Source organism: Stegastes partitus, unplaced genomic scaffold (genome assembly GCF_000690725.1).
Source record: "Stegastes partitus isolate 25-593 unplaced genomic scaffold, Stegastes_partitus-1.0.2 Scaffold1696, whole genome shotgun sequence".
NCBI lineage: Eukaryota > Metazoa > Chordata > Actinopteri > Pomacentridae > Stegastes > Stegastes partitus.
Genome location: NW_007579427.1, coordinates 77,848 through 97,103, shown reverse-complemented (window position 1 = coordinate 97,103; position 19,256 = coordinate 77,848). Strand labels below are relative to the sequence as shown.

The following is a 19,256-nucleotide window of genomic DNA, read 5'->3' as shown; positions in this document are numbered from 1 at the left end:
CATAATGCAATGAATAGGAGACACAAAATGACCACAGAAACATACAATGATGACAAAAGGAAGCACAGTGACACAAAATGAACACAGAGGCATAAAACAACCACAAAGACACAAAGATGGAGTTGTGTTGCTCGTCTGTGCGAAGCGTCAGGAGGAACTCAGTGTCTCACTGGACACAACTTCTTTTACATTTTCTTTCTTTAACTGTTGTTGAATCTTAAACTATTTATAATGAACCAGAATCCACTAAAACTTGTACAGAAAACACGTTGTACTGTGTTAAATGCAGCTTTCCTGCTAGTTAGAGCGAATCAAAGTGCTTTACAGATGACAACAGCCAGAAAATAAATAAAACTAATAAATAAAACAAAACTGTTGTCAATAAAAGCCAATTACATACTCCTCAATATGTTGAAACAGAACAATTGAAAACGTGACCACAAAAAAAAAAAAAAAAAAATTAGAGTTAAAGAATAAACAGCTGAAACAGTTAGCTAACGGGAATGGATGAACAGTTAGCTAAAAGTAAGTAATTAAGAGTGGAAGCAGTCAGCTAACAGTTATAGACAAAATAGGTAAATGCAGGGAATAAACAGTTGAAGCGGTGAAGAATGGATACATGGTTTGCCAAAAGGGATAAATAAGGACCAGTTAGTAGACAGTAATGGATAAACAGTCTCCATCCATCCATCATCTCTACACCTTAGTCCTCACCAGGGTCATGGGGGGCGGAGTCTATCCCAGCTGACTCAGGGTGAAGGCAGGTTCACCTGGACAGGTAACCAGTCTATCACAGGGCTACACTTAGAGACAGACAACCAAGCACACTCACATTCACACCTATGGACAATTTACAATCATCAATTAACCTCAGCATGTTTCTGGACTGTGGGAGGAAGCCGGAGAACCCGGAGAGAACCCACGCTGCACGGGGAGAACATGGAGACTCCACGCAGGAAGATCCCGGGTGTCCTCACCGGGACGCCAACCGGCAACCTTCTAGCTGTGAGGCGCTAACGGTGCTAACCACTGATCCACCTGCAGCCCATAACAACTAATATATAAAAACTAAATAATAATAAATAAGGTGTATGTGTATAAATATAAAAACAAATCTACGTAAATGTAAAAACAAACAACAATAAACAAAGGGTATGAATAACATGAAAACAAACATCAAAACAACTACTTTTCCAGGACAATGTCTCCCTCTGGTGGAGTCAGTTTGTCTTTTGTAACCTACAAACCTCCCGTGATGCTCCGCGCCGAGCTCGTCACGTGTTCCTTCTGACCAATAGTATCGTTTGTTTGGCCGTCGCTCTCCCGCTATTGGCTGAGTGAAATTTAAAAGTACAGTTTGAAAAGTTTCCTGTCGGAGGCTTCAGAGCGCGAGAGCAGCGGTCCGTGGGAAGCTGTTGTGGCGTCTGAGGGGCAGAGAACGGGACCGTAGCGCTCATTTAGTGTTTAATCGGTGGGCTCATCAGCGGATAGCTCGTAAAGACAGAAGACCTCAAGCTAACACCGTCATTCAGTAAGTAAGTTCTGATTTACGTCAACTTCAGCTTGGCTAATGTTAGCTAGCTCGGTGATGCTAGCGCGTCCCTGTTAGTGGTTAAAGATGGCAGGTTTCTTCTTTTTGTGTTTTAAATGATGCCTCAGCCCCGTGTGTGTCATGATGAGCAGCTGTGAAGCTGCTTCTCCTCGGCTAACCTCGTCGGGACTGTTGTTTAGGGCACTGAGTGTAGCTGAGCGGCGGCTCCAGGCTAACAGCAGAGCGGCTCGTCTGCCGCCATGGCGTCCCACAACCAGAGCGCAGCCAAGCGGGAGGAGAAGGGCAGAAACATCCAGGTGGTCGTCAGGTGCAGGTAAGGACACAATCCCTCCTTTATTTAAGCTTAGCTCTGCTGTTGTCAGGGGGTTTGTCAATTCTAAGTCCCCTGTTAACAGAGAGGCTCCAGATCCGTTAGGTCCCCTAGAAACATGGCAGATAATCCAAGATATTCACAGAAGTTTACTCGTCTGGCTTTAATACAAGAAGGTAAACTGGCCACTTTAAACGGTATCTGCATGTGTTGCACAGTTAGATGATTGATTTCCTCACGGTGGACCCTGATAGTCTTGAATTCTGTTTCCTGGTATAGATTTAGGTTTTTTATCTTTTCACGCTCAGGTGGGTGACAGTAGTTTTAAAATGTCGTGTGTTTTTAGCCAAAGCTGCACTTGAACTTCAGATATTACATTTGTCCTTATTACTCAAAAGCTTGTCTTCTTTTTGACGTATATGAACATACAGATATTAAACTGATGAAACCACGTCTTTTGTTAAAACCACAGGAAAATGTGTAACTTTGATCGACCACAAAACTGACCTTTTGTAAGAAAATTGGATTTACTTTTAGACAAAAAATGGCACATTTATAGTAATTCAACACTATTTCCCTTTTCTTTCATAGAGGGAGCTGTACCATTAAACACTATTACTGTAAATATATTTTCATACGTGTAAATCCACTTTAACAAACAACAACAAAGCTCATGGAAAATGTAGCTGTCAAATGTCCTGTAATTATGTGGTGATATTTTACAAGCACGAATGTCACGCAGTCTCTGAGTCCAGCTGCTGTTTCAGCTTCATGTGAGAATAAACGGTATCTAAGTTCTGTTCTGTCTTTATGCATGTTGAAGGCATATGAGCCAAACATGAATTATTGCTCAACACAACTCTTGACTGTAATGCTAAAGAGTTTGAATTTGTTCTGAAAACTTGACTGAGACGCCAGAAAAGAGGAAGATTGTTGTGGACCCAGACGTGTTAAACTGCACTGGACCGGGTTTTGTTGTGCAGTCTTTCTGGAAATGTTGTAAAATTAATCAAACATCATCTAAGTAATTTATTTTTCATAAAACAGATGCTCTGCTCTCTGACTTGACTGTAATTTTATCATAAGAGAAACAAACTGTGGCTGCTTGTTTAAGGAAAATCTTCAGACTTTAAGCTTTAGCTCCAGACGGCTGAGTCTGAGCACAGCTGGTGGTTTTCGGTGATGGACTGAGACAGTAGTCCCAAGATAAAAAGAAAACCATCTGACGTTGTTTGGCTTTTGTGCTTTCAGGCCTTTTAACACGGTTGAGCGCAAGTCGTCTTATGGAGTCATCGACTGCGACCAGAACAGGAAGGAGGTGATGGTGAGGACGGGAGGGATGAACGACAAGGCCTCCCGGAAAACCTACACGTTCGACATGGTGAGGAGACGCAGCACGAGATGGACTCTTCATGTCAGGCTCCAGCAGCGCTCGTGTTCATTATCGTTGGCGGTAATCTGCCAGGTTCTGGTAGCACAGCTAAAAATGGGCATCACGGTTTTCTGAGAGCCACAGAAGGTGTCCTTTAACCCTCTGAGCGCCAAGCAGCTCCTGTCACATGTTTAGTCACTGTGGGTTCGTTGTTCACTGCAGTCTGAAGTCCTGCACCTCCATGGAAACAGAAGGACCAGGGCCAGGAGGAGACAGGACTCAGACAGGTCTCTGGTGCTTCATAACTCAGTTAGAATGCCATGAATCAGAAATAAAAAGAAAGGTTTAATTTCATTTGTTATTTTACATAAACTGAAACAAACTACAATCAACATGCACAACATTTCCCCAAGTGCCCACAGTTCTACTAACAAACCCCTAACGAACCCCTAACGAACCCTAGTGCCCACAGTTCTACTAACAAACCCGTAACGAACCCTAACCCTAGTGCCCACAGTTCTACCAACAAACCCCTAACGAACCCTAGTGCCCACAGTTCTACCAACGAACCCCTAACGAACCCCTAACGAACCCCTAACGAACCCCTAACAAACCCCTAACGAACCCTAATCCTAATGCCCAGAGTTTAACCAGCTAACCCCTAACTAACCCTATTGCCCACAGTTTTACTAACAAACCCCTGACTAACCCCTAACTAACCCTANCTAACCCCTAACTAACCCTATTGCCCACAGTTTTACTAACAAACCCCTGACTAACCCCTAACTAACCCTAACTGAACCCTGACCCTACTAAAAACCGTGTGACTCTACACACTACCGATACCACAGGAGTGATTTCCATTTTGGTGCCCATCTCCGACCTCCCTTGTGTAAACGCTGCCTGCAGCTCAGCCAGAAAAGACCCTAACCCCTAACCCTAAACCCCTAACCCCCCAACCCTAACCCTAACCCTAAACCCCTAACCTCCCAACCCTAACCCTAAACCCCTAACCCCCCAACCCCAACCCTAACCCTAAACCCCTAACCCTAAACCCCTAACCCCCCAACCCCAACCCTAACCCTAACCCCTAAGCTCCTAACCCTAACCCTAAACCCCTAACTAAAAAACATGTCAGAAATCTAACACCCAAGGGTGAACAAGATGACACTAACCTACAGCAAGGTGAACGGAGAGCAATGAAGACATGCAACGGCCAGTGCATTGCCTTTACTTCCTACCCCAAACTGCTTTGTCATCGGACACGGCAGGGGAAGTTATCGAGACAGATTTGAAAACCCTAAACCCTAAACCCTAACCCTATCGAGACAGATTTCCAAAAACCTAATTCTAAGCCTTGCACACAACCGAGTCACTGATGCCATCACAGTTGCCCCAGAAACGCTGAATTGTTAGTTTTTTGTGTAAAGCACAAGCCGTCTGTCTTCTTAATTCCTCAGTAAGTAGAATTACGCCATTTTGGTGAGAGGTCTTGATTTTAAGCTTCAGTTTGGTCACATTTTCTGATGGAACGTTACAGATGAGAAGCTCAGAACGTTGAAAGTCCACCATTCTTTGTGTTTCTCCAGTTTCTGGTTGTGACAGGTGAGTCTTTATGATCCCACCTGTCCAAGAGTTTGGGCGTCAGAAGGTTAAATGTCTGGTTTTGTTGGACAAACAGCACAAATACTTGGTTTTTACTCTGATGTACGATCCAAAACCCCAAAGATTTTCTACTTACTACTGAAAATGACATCCTTTGTGTAAAACGATTCAACTGCTCCGTCACTTTCAGGGCAGTTAAAACCAGCATTAGTGTCCAGATGAGGCGCTCAGAGGACCGGTTACTCCACAGCCTGCATCACCTGTTTTTAAACTGGATTCTTCCTCCAGGTGTTCGGTCCGGCGGCCAAACAGATCGACGTTTACAGGAGCGTCGTCTGTCCCATCCTGGATGAAGTCATCATGGGATACAACTGCACCGTGTTCGCGTACGTGTTCTGCAGACACTCGACCCAGTAGCCAGACAGAACAGCACCAGCTAAGCTCTGCCATCTGCTGTAAAGGCGTGTTTGAATCAACAGTCTTGCTTCTCTTTATGAATGAAAACAGCTACGGCCAGACGGGAACAGGAAAGACGTTCACCATGGAGGGAGAGCGGAGTCCAGACGGGGAGTTCACCTGGGAGGAGGTGAGTCTGTCTTCAGGGATTTCTGGTGTTTTCACTCAAATAAATCAGTGGATGATAAGTATGGACCTACATGCATGACAACATGGACCAGTACCATAACACCACGACGTGATCGGTCCACTTGAACTTCTGAAAACAGTCAAGACTTCAGGATTTTCCAGTTACTGGTACATGAGACTACAAAAGTCTAAAATATGCTCGTCTTTGGGGATGTTTGCTGAATTTTCTTCCTTGTTTTATCAAATGAATCGTTTGTCTCTGAGCTTTACTGTCAGGCTGCAACTCACGGTTGTTTTCAGTCGACCCGTATTTTCTACGGTGATTGTTTCGTCTATAAAAGGACTAAAAAGTCCTCAAATGTCCTGTTTTGTCCACAGCACAAAGACCTTTAGTTGCTGTCAGAGGAGGAAGGCAGAACAGACGATTACTTCTATAAAATTACTGAACCCGATTAATCGCTGATCAAAATGTTGGAGATTAATTAGTAATTAAGTGAAGTTTATTTAACAGAGAAAATCAGCACGAGCTCTTAACAGCAGAAAGAGAAAGTATAAAACGACGTTCATCCAGGATAAATGGATAAACAGTGATATTCAAACAGCATACAGATTAAAACCCTGAATCCTGGTCGGCCAGTTTGAATCCGCTCTGCTTGTGCTGATGGATTCATGTAGTCGACAACTGATCGATTACTCGTTACAGCTTTAGTGCCAACACCCATTTTCAGCTCAAGGCTGACAACAAGAACCCAAACATGAAATGATTGAAGTAAATGGTGTTCATGTACATGTATGTGAAAATGGATGAATATAAATACCAGAACGTCTGATCAGTCTAGCCAGTCCAGCTCTTTGTGTACACGGAGCGGGTTTTGGATTAAATGAACCTCCTGCGTTTCGTCTTCAGGACCCTCTGGCCGGCATCATCCCGCGAACGCTGCACCAGATCTTCGAGAAGCTCTCCGAGAACGGCACCGAGTTCTCTGTCAAAGTGTCGCTGCTGGAGATCTACAACGAGGAGCTGTTCGACCTCCTCAGCCCCACCGAGGACGTCAACGAGCGGCTGCAGCTCTTCGACGACCCGCGAAACAAGGTCGGGCAGAGGCACAGTCGTCCTGAAACCTCATTCAGTATCCTGGATGGCGCGCGTCATCCTTTTTGTTCTGCATTTGTGCTGCAGCGAGGCGTGGTGGTGAAAGGTCTGGAGGAGGTGACGGTCCACAACAAAGACGAGGTCTACCAGATCCTGGAGCGAGGAGCAGCCAAGAGGAGGACGGCCTCCACGCTCATGAACGCCTACTCCAGGTAGCCAGGCTGCAGCTTGACGGCCATACATACACTCTGGACTTTGTTGTTATTGTTGTTTACCTTCTTCTTCTTCTCTCGCCGTGTGTCCGTGTAGTCGCTCCCACTCTGTGTTCTCCGTCACCATCCACATGAAGGAAATCACTCTGGACGGAGAGGAGCTGGTGAAGATTGGGAAACTGAACCTGGTGAGAATCCTTCATGTGGAACAACAACAGAAGCTTCTGGTGTTGTTTTCCTCACTGTGGGCTCGTTGTTCTGTGCAGTATGAAGGCTTAGGGTTAGCTCTGTGGAAACACAACAACCATGAAGGGATGTCCTGATGTGCACAGGAGCTGCATTATAATGCCATGAATCATAAAAAAGAAAACGGCTCGATTTCTCTGATTAATGATTACAAATAAAAACTAGAATCAGCACATTTTCCCCAGGTAACGTCCCTCTCTGCCTCCTCTGCTGCCTGCAGTTCAGTCGAAACGTCTCAGATTTCTGTCGGTGCACATCGTTGCTCTTAGTTCACAGGCTGTGGTTGGAGCAGATGAAAGGTGACGGCGACCGTAGTGATATATCACAGTTTCAGGCCAACAGAGCTGAACAGGAGCGGTTCATGGATCGCTAGAACACCAATGGCTTTGATAAACGGTGTGACTGTGGTTGTGTTTTTATCCTTTTGTGGCTAAAGGAACACGCCTTTCCAACTTGGCGGTGGGTTTGGGATTCAGAATGTTTAATAATAAGCTCATCATAAACTGCCAGTAAGGTGTTTTTAAATTTACACGCGAGGAAAATCCTCTATTTTTTCTATTCTATTATTATTTTTCTACTTTTCCTGTGTTCCTTCTGCCCCGCGGGGCCTCGGCGTGTTGCCGTTTCAGTTCTCTGCATGTTGTACATTTGACAAAGCTGACTTGGCTTCCTTCAGGTGGATCTCGCCGGCAGTGAGAACATCGGACGCTCCGGCGCTGTGGACAAACGAGCTCGCGAGGCGGGAAACATCAACCAGTCGCTGCTGACGCTGGGCCGAGTGATCACCGCTCTGGTGGAGAAGAGACCTCACATCCCCTACAGGTCAGAGCCGCCAGCAGAACCAGTGAAGGAGCACTGAAATAAAGTACAAGACACCGTAGCACCTGCACAGCTGCCAGCCGGTGTGGGCTGGCTTTAGTTAGCAGCTAAGGCTTGTTTCTGCTCTTGAATAATCAGATGTTTGGTCCATAAAATGTCCATCTCAAGTTCTAACAACAGTGGATTCAAACATGTTAAGTTTAGTGTTACATGAGACAATAAAAGCCTGAAAATGTGCAAATGTTTTTAGCATTTTTGCACAAAAATTGACCCTATTTTTCTTCCCATCGACAAACAGAGCCCAGATTTATCCAAAGAGTTGTTGATATTCTGGTGCCTCAGGTTTTGTTGTCAGACCTTAGATGAGGAGATTGGCGTCAGTAATGTCAGTTACAGTCAACAGACTGCAACTCGTGATTATTTTAAATATTCTGAAGATAGTTTATTTTGTTATGTATGAGAGTGTTTTCCTGAAGCCCCTTGTTTTGTCTACAACCCAAAGGAATCCCATTTAGGAGAGAAAAAACCCAAAATATTCATTTAAGAAGCTGGAAACAGAGAAATTAGACGTTTTTCCTTAAAAATACTCCGACTGATTAATAATTTAATAGCTGACAACAGCTCTGGTAAGGTTCTGATTGTTGCTCCACCGTGGAGCCTGAACTCCTCAAACATGTCAGCTGATCAGAACTTTGTTCTTGCGACAGGGAGTCCAAGCTGACCAGGATCCTCCAGGACTCGCTGGGGGGGCGAACCAAAACCTCCATCATCGCCACTGTGTCTCCGTCGTCCAGCAACCTGGAGGTCCGTCTGCGGCGCTCATGTGGTTCTGAAAGGCAGCGTCAGCATGCTGCTAACACAGCTTATTGAACTTGCTCTTATTGTTTGAATTAAATAAGTGGTTTGCTTCACATTTGACCTTAAACTCACCTGATTACAGAATGCTGTGGGTTAGCACCCAAACTGCTCCTCCTTTCTGTGGGTTCAATGTCCTTGTGTGTGTTTTCACCTGCAAATGTGTATATTGGCCTGATTTGGTGTGTTAATATTTCAGTATGACACCAAGTCCGTGCCATAAAATATCATCATATTGTAATTTACGTATCAGAAAGTAGATTTTCTTAAGTTAGAGTTACATGATGAATTTTGGAACTGAAGGCCATAAACGACTTTTTTTTTACAGAAATCCTGCACAGATCCGACTGTTGCTTTATCGCTGTACTCATCTGTGTTGTAATGTTTATTTGGACCTTCATATTTTGACGGGTACAGTTTTTAAAAAATGTAAATATTGAAACAGTGATTAGCGTCGTCACAGACTGAAACACAGGAGGTCTCTAATGAGCTGCTCATGCTGGTTTGAGTGGATTCTGTATTTCGTGGCCTTCTCTATCCCGGTATTGTTATTATTTTGGAGCAGTTGTAGAGTTTGTGTTTTTCTGAACTTTACTGAAATGTGTTTGTTTCTCTTTCCTGATGAGATCCTTTTATCAGCCCGTTTTGATTTCAGAATCTTTCCATCCAGTGTGGTGTCTTTTATGATTTAAGAAGGTGAACAAATCTGACGGTTGTGTCCGTTTGCAGGAGACTCTGAGTACGCTGGAGTACGCCAGCAGAGCCAAGAACATCATGAACAAACCCGAAGTCAACCAGAAACTCACCAAGAGGACGCTCATTAAGGTGTGCCACCAGGACTCCTGTCAGGAGCTTTCATTTCAGCCTGATTCTACCCGGCCGCCGTCGAACTACACCTTTTGTTTCTGTCCACGCAGGAATACACCGAGGAGATCGAGCGTCTGAAGCGCGACTTGGCTGCCACCCGGGACAAGAACGGTGTTTACCTTTCTGCAGAAAACTATGAGTAGGTTTTATTAGCTCTTCCTCCTTTTCCAGCATGAGTCGGGCTGCATTACCCTGAAACAGGCGTTAATGTGTGTTTGTGTCTCAGGAGCATGATGGGTCAGATCACGGCTCACGAGGAGCACACTGTCGAATACGCCGACAAGATCGCCGCCATGGAGGAAGAGATCAAGAAGGTGCGGCTGCTTTCACCCTCAGGCTCCTTTAAGTTTGTTCTGTTTCCCAGAAAGTGTGAAACCGCCTCAGCGGCCCAGTTGGTCACAGTGTGGATTCCACATTTTATTCATTTTGTCATCTTGGAAACACCAGTTTTTACTTCAATATATGGAGATAGTTTACTGCCTCATATAATGACACGTAACTTGTCAAAAATAAGATGAATCTGTGAAACAGTCAAAGGATGAACTGGTTACCAGTAGTTGTTAATGGCAGCACTAAAGCTTGGTGCAGTGAGTCTCAGCTCATTGTCTGGCTCCAGCTTAGCAGACGCTCTGAAGGCCACTGACCACAATCAAAGACAAACGGCTGAACTCAGTGGAGCATTCAGCAGCTGGAAAGTCAAATATTTCCCTCAAAAAAGCTGAAACGGTGACATCCAGGTGAACAGAAACCTGATTGTGTATGAAACACTTGGTGAACAACAAACATCTGAGCGTTTTGTTGTGTCTGCAGGTGACGGAGCTGTTTACGGACAGTAAAGCCCGGCTGGAGCAGTGCACTGTGGACCTGGACCAGAAGCAGCAGAGGTGCAGCAGAGTGTTACCATGCAAAATGTGGAGGCGTGCTGCAGACATGCGGCTAAAGGTCTGAGCTGTTTTCCCATTGCAGGCTGGAGGAGACGAGCCGAGACCTGCAGCAGACTAAAGACAAGCTGAGCCAGGAGGAGTTCGTGTGCTCCGAGCTCGCCTCAGCCCAGGAAACCCTGTTCAACGCAGCCGGACAGGTGAACACCACCGTGTGTTGTAGATCTGAACGTTGGCTGGTTTGCTTTTCATTTGCGTACTTCTTCAGCCCTCCTTGTCTCTGCGTCACCACTTCCTTTTTCCTTCTGGCTGTACTTTCCCTGCTGTTACTGATCTTATTCTTGTAACTTCCTGTTGAGCCGTTTTTAGCCCAACTTCTGTTTTAAGAGTTTGGTTTTGCTTAAACAAACCTTTGTTTCCCCCTCCAGCTGCTGAGCACCGTGGACGCCAGCACCAGTGACGTGTCGGGTCTCCACGACAAGCTGGACCGCAAGAAAAAGGTTGAATATATAAAAAAGGGAAAATGTCACCTGGCTGCTTGTGTCAGACCTGTCGTGATTTGCTGCATTAATACAGTCAAAGAGCATTTCCTGCCCCTCATGAGGTGCACACAGATCATTCTCAGCACTTGTTGGACTCAGAAACACACAAACGTCCCCACAATCAGAGGACCGGCCCTCATGTTTATAGCTCCTTCACAAGAACTAGTTCTAGAAAATGTTAGAAAGGGCAACGCAGCGCTGCCTGTGCATCTTTTTCTGAATGTTTCCACGTTGGCAGGACTAACGGACGTACATGTGCTTTTGGAATTGCAGGTGGAGCAGCACAACAGCCACATGCAGCAGAGCTTCGGCCAGCGGATGGAGGGCGCCTTCAGCAACATGCAGCGCTGCGTCCAGCAGCACGCAGACAAACAGCGCCACATGCTGAGCAGCTATTCGCAGGCCATTGGTAAGAGCGCTGATCGCAGCAAACGGCACGCTGAGGCCGGGTGGTGACGGGCGCAGGACTTTACAGCCAGAACCCGTCTGCACACGTCTGAGCCTGGATGGGCTGTGCAGGCGGCAGGAGCGTGAGCTGGACACCTGTGGATGTTAATAATGTTCAACACAAACGAAGCAGCTTACGTGTCCCGGCTCGTTTCTGTACGCTCTCAGGCACACGATGGTCCACAGATACCTGCCCAATCAACACAGTCCGGACCGACCGACTGTTGGTATTGTTGGGTTTAACGGACTGATCGTCGCTACATACCGTAATGTCCAGACTACTGAGCACCTGAATATAAGCTCCACCCACTGACTCTAAACAGGAAACCAGGTGTGTTCATATCCAGGCTGCAGGTGTCTCTAAGCTGCAGGTGTCCACGTTGGAACATGAGATATTTACACAGAAAGATGTTTTAACCTTTAACTAAATGCGTAGCGGTAACATCCACAGATACGTACCGTAGAGGCTTTTTTCTGAACACTTCCTGTAACACGGCTGGTTAAGGAAATAAAACTCCAGCAGCTACCAGGAAAAGTCACTGATGGCTATCTTCATCTTCCTCCTGCACTAAAACCACTAAAGTCGTCTTCTTCAGCGTCTTCAGGAGCTGAACAGCCTCAGAATCACTTCCTCAGTCTCTCTGTCGTCGTCGCTCTCAGCCTCACGAGGTGAATTCGTAAAACTCGTAAAAACCCATAAATTAGCTGCATCGTTGTTTAAGCCGCGGCGTTCAAAGCGTGTGAAAGAAGTAGCCGCTCATAGTCCGGACGTTACGGAAATGAACTACTTTGGCTTCTGTCTCTCTGTGGACTCCACCAATGTCCCATCCACAGTGCCATCAGATTGGTCGCACGTCACCAGTAATGGCCAATCAGTGAGACTCGCCGGACCTCTTAGCTTACGGCTAATGTTGTCGGAGAACTGCAGCATCTTTCTAAAGTCGGACTACGTTCAACAGTCACACACATCTCTGTAGCAAAGGTGCAACTTGCTAAAACTGAACAAGAAATCAGGACAGGAGCTGCTTCCAGAGCAGCTACGGCGATGCTAGCTGCAGTTAGCCGATACCCGCAGTCAGGATCCATGTGAGAGAGCAGCAGAACAAGAGCTGTGGCTCAAACTTAGAGATCAAATGTGACCACCAGACATTTTTCAACAGTACGGAGTGTTCATTGGCTGTTTGAAAGTGATTTTTTTATATATATCATGCAATCAAGATCATATTTTAGCCTGAGGATGGCAACAGAGGCGTTTCTGGCCTTCATGGACATGAACAGGGAAACGCCAGCGCTCTTGTTCTGACAGTAATGTGGAAAGTGTCGGGTTGGGACCTGCGACCCTCCACATGGACATCTGTGTAGAATGTACTGTTACTAGAACCTCTGGTCCTCCTCCCGTGCAGGCGCTTTGCTGGTGATGAACGAGGCGGCGCTGAAAGGAGCTCTGACCGCCGTGGAGTCCGCCGTGGCTGGAGTCGGTCCGCTGGTAGCCGAGGGAGTGTCTCGCTGTCAGGAGAGAGTTGAGCAGCAGGAGGCGCTGTGTGTGCAGGACAAGGAGGCTCTGCTGCAGCTGCTGGTGAGGACCACTAGGTTTCATTTGTTGCTTCATCAGCAGAGGCTGGTTTCCCTCACAGCCCTGAGCTGCTTGACGGTTTGTGCGCCTGCTCCGTCTTTACTCGCGGTGGGCTCATTTTTCACTGTGATATTTTGCTCTTTACGTTTTTCATTAGTTTCTACATTAGTGTCCTGTCTGCGAGCCCTAACCCTACTAACCCTAACCCTGCTAACCCTAACCCTAACCCTGCTAACCCTAACCCTGCTAACCCTAACCCTAACCCTGCTAGCCCTAACCCTGCTAACCCTAACCCTGCTAACCCTAGCCCTAACCCTGCTAACCCTAACCCTGCTAACCCTAGCCCTAGCCCTGCTAACCCTAGCCCTAACCCTACTAACCCTAACCCTGCTAGCCCTAACCCTGCTAACCCTAACCCCGTCCTGCAGTTCAGCCACAAACACTTGTGGTCACGTGGACAGCGTTGGCTGCAGCTGAGTCAGTTGTGGCTTTTCAGCTTTACCAAGGGTTGCAGAATTCATTGCCTTTTCTGATTTAACAAACGAGACATGTAGAATACGTTGACTTTGATGAAATAGTACACTTTAAGGCTTTGTCTTTTAGGGTTTGATTAATTTTCTTTACTGAATGGCTTTCTGGTTCTGATAAAAGGTTTAATTTTGGTCAGTTTTCTAAAGAAAACACGCCTTTTTAAATCTGCTGCTGTGCTTTGGGTTTCGGAGGGGGAAACATTTTTATTTATCAGGATGAGAAAGTTACCTAAAGCAGAACTGGAGCATCGTAGGACACACCAGTCTGATATGGTGGTGTCCATGTGAGTTCCTAATGTCTGTTTCTGAACCATCTCCTTCATGCTTCAAGTCAGATCCATTCTTCTGTGAGAGAAACACGTTTTCATGCTTGAGACCATGAATTAGTCAGAATGCTGTTTCACTCAGTAACTTCCTGTCCAGAAGGGGCACATTTCCTCCTAACTGTGTGATCAGAGTGGAGACATGTCGCTGTCTGGAAAACGTTCACCAGCAGGTCTTTGTCAGCGGGAGGAGAGGCAGTGGTGGCCTGCAGGTGTTACAGTATCCAGGACACGGGCGGTTCAGAGGAAACAACATTTTGTCCTGTGGTCCAGTCATCTGTGAAGGCCTCACGAGTACAGGTGACATGTGAGTGTGTGTGTGCAGGAGGAGCATCGACAGGACATGGAGGAGCTGCTGGTGGCTCGGACGCTGATGGGTTTATCGGCTGTCAGAGAGCTCAGCGACACACTGAAAGCTTCGGTGGAGACGCAGCGAGTTCTGGCTGACGAGGTGAGTCCACACGTGTTCCAGTGAAATCCATGAACACACCTCTTCAGGTGATGTTTCTCCAGCGTGACGTCTTCATTTGATGGAACCAGGAGTGTCCGACACGCAGCTGTGCTAAACCTCCTCCCTGATTTCCTGCCTCCTCTCAGGTGGAGGCCATGAAGGAGACGGGTGTGTTCTTCAGCGGGCTGGTTCGGGAGCTGGCTGGGCTGCGGGAGGCGGCGGTGCTGGGTCTGAGCGGCCTGCAGGCCCAACACGACCGGCTGGAGGACGAGATCAGACAGGCGCAGGAGAGACAGCAGACGGTGAGAGACGCCTGTAGACCGACTCTCCCAAAGAGGCTGAAGTCTGTTGAAAACATTCACGTCACACTGGCTAGAGATGCAGAAGCATCTTCTTGTCTCAGCTTCAGCCCTCTGAGCGTCTCCTCAGTGTCGATCCTGAAACACCGCTCATGGCCGGGTTTCATTTATCCTTTATCATTTAATTACGACTCTTATTTAGTCTCACTTAGTCTTAGTGTCGTCACTAAATCTATTTGTAACGTCTTACATCTTGTCCGTTGCTCGTAAAACACTTTGAACTGCATTTGATGTGTTTTCACATTTTACAGAAGTCTGATTAAATGATGATTAAAACTCCATAATAAAGTTCAAGGACCATCAGAAAATTACATATCTACGGATTCCTTTGTTTTTTTTCCCATCTCTGGCTCTTATAAATGGTGTAATTTTGCCAGACTTTAAATAAAATATATCTGTTTATATATGAAAGGGGTTTTGTGAGTTCAGTAAACTGAAGATGACAAACTGTTGGTGTGAAGACTTGGATTTCTTTTAACATGTAATCTCATGATGGTTGTCACATTCCTGCTGGTTGCATGTGTTCAGTGTTTTGCTTCCGTCTCATCCTTCTGCCAGGGCATGAAGCAGACCATCCAGTGCCTGCAGGACCAGCTCAACCTGCTGAACATGGAGGCCCAGAAGGACTACACAGATCTGCGCTCAGCCTCCAAAGCGCTGCACAGACCTCTGCAGAGTCTCCAGGAGAACATCAGCAGGTGAGGCAAACAGGAAGTCCTCGTCGGAGTCTCCACACCTCCCAGTCGTTCAGCAAATCACCATTTTGAGCCATTCAAATCGTTAATTCCCTTTCTTGCATCTGCTTACTGTCTTGTTTCTCCTGTGCAGCGGCTGCAGTAGAGTTGAGCGTCAGGCCTCGGCCCAGGCAGACCTCCTCTCCTCCACCTCCTCCTCCATCGCCTCCTCTCTGCGTCTGACGGCCGACGAGAGCCGCCAGACGCTGGAGGAGATGAGCGGCTGCTGCTCCCATCTCCTCAGCTCGGTGTCCGGTACAAACTCATCCTTTCCTCACTTATTATCCACATCCGCGGCACAATCGGTGGAAATGAGAGCTGAACTTGTGCGCTTGTGTCTGCAGAGCTGGTGGAGCGTGACCTCCAGTGGAGCTCCAGAGCCAGGGAGCAGGCCGAGACTCAAGCCCAGGAGCAGCTGTCCCTGATGGGGAAGCTTTCCACTGAAGCTCAGGCCCTGCGTCAGGTACATATTCAGTGCTTTAGGTTTGAGTGTGTCCGCCGAAAACCTGTTTGTCTGGTCTTGAACGTTGCCAGAGCGTACAGAAAACAAACCAGCATCACAGAAATAGCCTTTTTCAGAAGGCATTGTGAGCAGAAACTTGGAGTTGCTTCCAAATGTTTGACCTGGAGTGTAAGCAGTGTCTCTTTTTAAGACCAGCTGCTCTTACTGAGGAACCTGCTGAATGTGAGGGCCTCCAGCTGCTCCACTGATTGAAACTCTGAACTGAGATGTGCATTTCACTGCTTCAAACAAACGCGTCCATCTGCCCACAGAGCGTTCAGATGCACTGCGCTGAGCAGCTCCGGGCGGCCGAGGAGGAGGTTTCCGGCCGGCAGGAGGAGGTGAAGCAGGCTCTGGTGGCGGTGCAGAACCAGACCTCCCTGGACTGGACCGTCCTGGACGAGCAGCAAGCTGAGCTCCAGAACCACGTGGGGACCAGCCAGCAGCTGGTGCACGGCTTCCTGCAGGACGAGCTGCAGCATGACGTCCCCACCGGTACGTGGTGCAGCGACATCCTGATGTGTGTGTTTTACGGCAGATTATTGTGACGGACGGTGTTCTCACGGGGTCGAGGTGAATGCAACAAAATATTGTGAGGAAACACAAAACTTCTCGTGAGGTGACTTCTGCTGTTGCCTTCAGGTGCGACCCCTCAGCGTCGGGAGTTTGTGTATCCGCGGCAGCTGGCGAAGTCGCGAAGCCGCTGTGAGCTGCTGGAGAGCCTGAGGAGGCAGCAGGAGGAGCTGCAGGCCGCCATGGAGGAGGAGGAGGAAGAGGAGGAGGAGGAGGAGCTGGAGGAGGAGGACAAACACAGCCAGGTTGATGACATGCGATCACTTCATTTACATTTTCTGCCTTGAGGGATGTGAAAGCTGGCATGAACCAGGCCTCCTGGACAAACCATGAAAGTAACGTCAGCAGCAATAAGCACCAACGTCACAGATTCTTCTCTCTGCACTGGAGGAATTAAGAAAATAGATTTCCTTTGTATAATTTCTGCATAAAAGTCATTCTGGCAGAGTTTATCTCAAGAGTTGTTGCTAATTTGTTGAAGATGCATTTGAGAAATCTGTCTGAAAAGTAACTGCTGACCAGTGTGGTTTCTCTTCACTCCAGTCAGAGCCTTGTGGCCACAGCAGCAGCAGCAGCAGCAGCAAGGTTCATTCAGCTGCTATCAGTGGGCTTAACGACTGAAGGCGACCATTAGCACATTGTTTTCAGCTTTTAGAGTCTTTAAAATGTTCACAGCATCATCTAAGCTGCTGTTCAGGAACTAAGTGTCAGCGTGGCAGGTTTAGCGGTTTAGAAGCTACAGACAAACTTCTCCAGCTGAATATTGGTGCTGGCTGTGGTAAAAGTAGTCTAGACTGTTTTCTTCAGTCAAACTATGAATATATGGCACAGTGAAAATACAAAGACATTACTTAAAAACCAGGAGTGAAAGAGAGAAAACTGGGGAATAAAGGACAAAATGATAGCTCTGTTTTTTTTTTTATTTGAAAAACCTGCAGTGTATTATAAATAGTCGTACTACCGGTAAAATCCTCATCATATCCGCCCCTCGTTGTTCCACATTTTTAGTTTTCATTCATTTTTCCAGCATTTGTGGAGCTGAACTCTGGCTCTTACGCTAAGCTACCAGAAAGCAGGATTTTTGTCTCCAGTTTTAAAATGTCCAAATCAAAAGAAACTCCTTTCTTTCTGCTTCTTGTTTTGTTTTCTATTTTTAACGTCTTCCTTGGTTGTGCGCAGGACTCTGTGGAGGACGACATGAGCACTTGTAATGAAAGCCTGGCCACAGAGCCGTCCTTCATCGACGAGAACCTCGTGTTCAACGAGACCAAACGTGTTCCCTTCTTCAAGGTGAGCAGCACAAACGTTTTTCTTCATCACAAACTGAGAAACTAGGAGAAGGGGAGGTGTTTGAAACGGATCTTCCCAGAGCAGAATCTGGCCTGTTAAAGGAAATCACGATTATTAATGACTCTTATGCCTTGTGTTCCAGAAAAAGAAGGGCGGGAAGAGAGAGGCGAAGATCTCCTCCAGGCAAAAAGCGTCAGAAAATGCAAACACGTCGACGCCTCAGAAGTCCAGACTGCCGCTCCGCTGCCAGAACTAAACCAGTTCATCACTATATTCTTTAAAACCAACGTTGCTACGGTCCCATTTCTTTCTTGTCTTTTTATGTCCTAATTGTTGACTTGCTCTGATGAACTGTCTGTTGTTTGTGTCGTAATCGTCTCGATTTTTCAAGGTGCTTGTAAAATTAAAAAGATTTATACTTGTTTTATACTTGTTGTGGATCATTAATTAAATTCAGTTTATAATTATATTCTGTGTAGAAACTTTGCAGGTAGTTTCTCCTCTCACTTTGCACCAGAATAGTTCCCTGTTGGACCCTAAACTCCCCGTTTTGTTTTTTTACATTATGTTTGAATAAATGAATTTAAATTAATGACATATAACATGTTAATTAGCTGAGTGTTAGTCGGTGTAGAAAACCAACTCCAGTGTGTCTGGTGGAGATTTGACCCTGTTTGTAATTTCTGAAAAAGTGCAAAAACAATTAAACATAAGTAGCAGTTTTAATTTCACACATTTGAGCGGCATTGTGGGTGCGAAATGCAGAGCATTTAAGATTTTGTTCACATTTAACCAGATCTATCACCTAATTCTTGAAACAAATACATTTAAAGGTAAATAGGCACATTTAATCTGCACATAATCATTAAGCTTCGTTTAGTTCTGCAGCTCGTGGATGAAGATGTAAATATAAAGACAGAATGCAAAGCAGAAAAGCCAGCTTTACACAGGACACTACGTTTTATTCTATTAAACGTGTTCAACTTGTGGTGGTGAAGAAGTCTGTTGAGGTCATGAGAAGGACCCTGTAGTCACGTGTGGTGTACTGAGCGATATCGTCTCCCTGATCGAATACGTCCTGCCAGACATTTACCCGTCCAAAACCGAGGCAAGCCTATCACAGTAAACATGGGACAACATAATCTTAAACGTATTGGTTAGTGTCATTTTGCTTTGTGCTGTTAGTGTTACTATAAATTTCAAAAACGTCTGAAGTTTGTGTGGAAGCTAGCTGGCGTGAGCATAGCCAATAGCCGTTAGCATAGCTGGCTAACGTTAGTGCCTTCACACATCAAGAGAATTGAAACACACAAACACGTTTGTAGTTATCATCTATAAATAGAATGCAGATAACAGTGGTAATACCACGCAATCGAACCAGTGCAGTCGGATATGCTGTGATTTATGTATTTAAATAAAATGAATTTAAATCGTGCATCGACGAGGACACCTAATGCATCTAACGGTTCCCATCACTGTAGCAGGAATGCGACCTAAAATTATCGTAGTTTTTGCTGAAACGAGTGTCGATATTC

General features: G+C 46.2%; 1 protein-coding gene across 2 annotated transcripts; it reads left to right on the top strand.

Moving 5' to 3' along the window:
- The first annotated feature begins 1,396 nt into the window (after positions 1-1,396).
- kif11 (kinesin family member 11) lies at positions 1,397-18,150 on the top strand. 2 transcript variants are annotated; one of them, XM_008301666.1, is made up of 27 exons: positions 1,397-1,531; positions 1,732-1,865; positions 3,114-3,243; positions 5,128-5,225; positions 5,347-5,425; positions 6,332-6,517; positions 6,605-6,729; positions 6,827-6,917; positions 7,652-7,797; positions 8,502-8,598; positions 9,379-9,474; positions 9,567-9,655; positions 9,743-9,830; positions 10,327-10,400; positions 10,483-10,597; positions 10,826-10,897; positions 11,213-11,348; positions 12,790-12,962; positions 14,138-14,263; positions 14,410-14,565; positions 15,181-15,320; positions 15,451-15,611; positions 15,701-15,819; positions 16,131-16,353; positions 16,501-16,676; positions 17,611-17,721; positions 17,864-18,150. In XM_008301666.1, exons 2-27 carry the CDS (start codon positions 1,792-1,794, stop codon positions 17,975-17,977), a joined length of 3,195 nt encoding a protein of 1,064 aa, XP_008299888.1. In that variant the 5' UTR covers positions 1,397-1,531; positions 1,732-1,791; the 3' UTR covers positions 17,978-18,150. The 2 variants fall into 2 exon arrangements, with proteins under 2 accessions (XP_008299888.1, XP_008299889.1); XM_008301667.1 differs by having other exon boundaries at positions 1,397-1,535.
- The last annotated feature ends 1,106 nt before the right edge of the window (positions 18,151-19,256 follow it).

Bases quoted from the DNA above. Each gene is read 5' to 3' on its own strand.
- kif11 (XM_008301666.1), top strand. From the start codon at position 1,792: ATGGCGTCCCACAACCAGAGCGCAGCCAAGCGGGAGGAGAAGGGCAGA. The intron at 6,518-6,604 runs GTCGGGCAGAGG...TTTGTGCTGCAG, and splicing joins TCGACGACCCGCGAAACAAG to CGAGGCGTGGTGGTGAAAGG. The intron at 15,612-15,700 runs GTACAAACTCAT...TTGTGTCTGCAG, and splicing joins TCTCCTCAGCTCGGTGTCCG to AGCTGGTGGAGCGTGACCTC.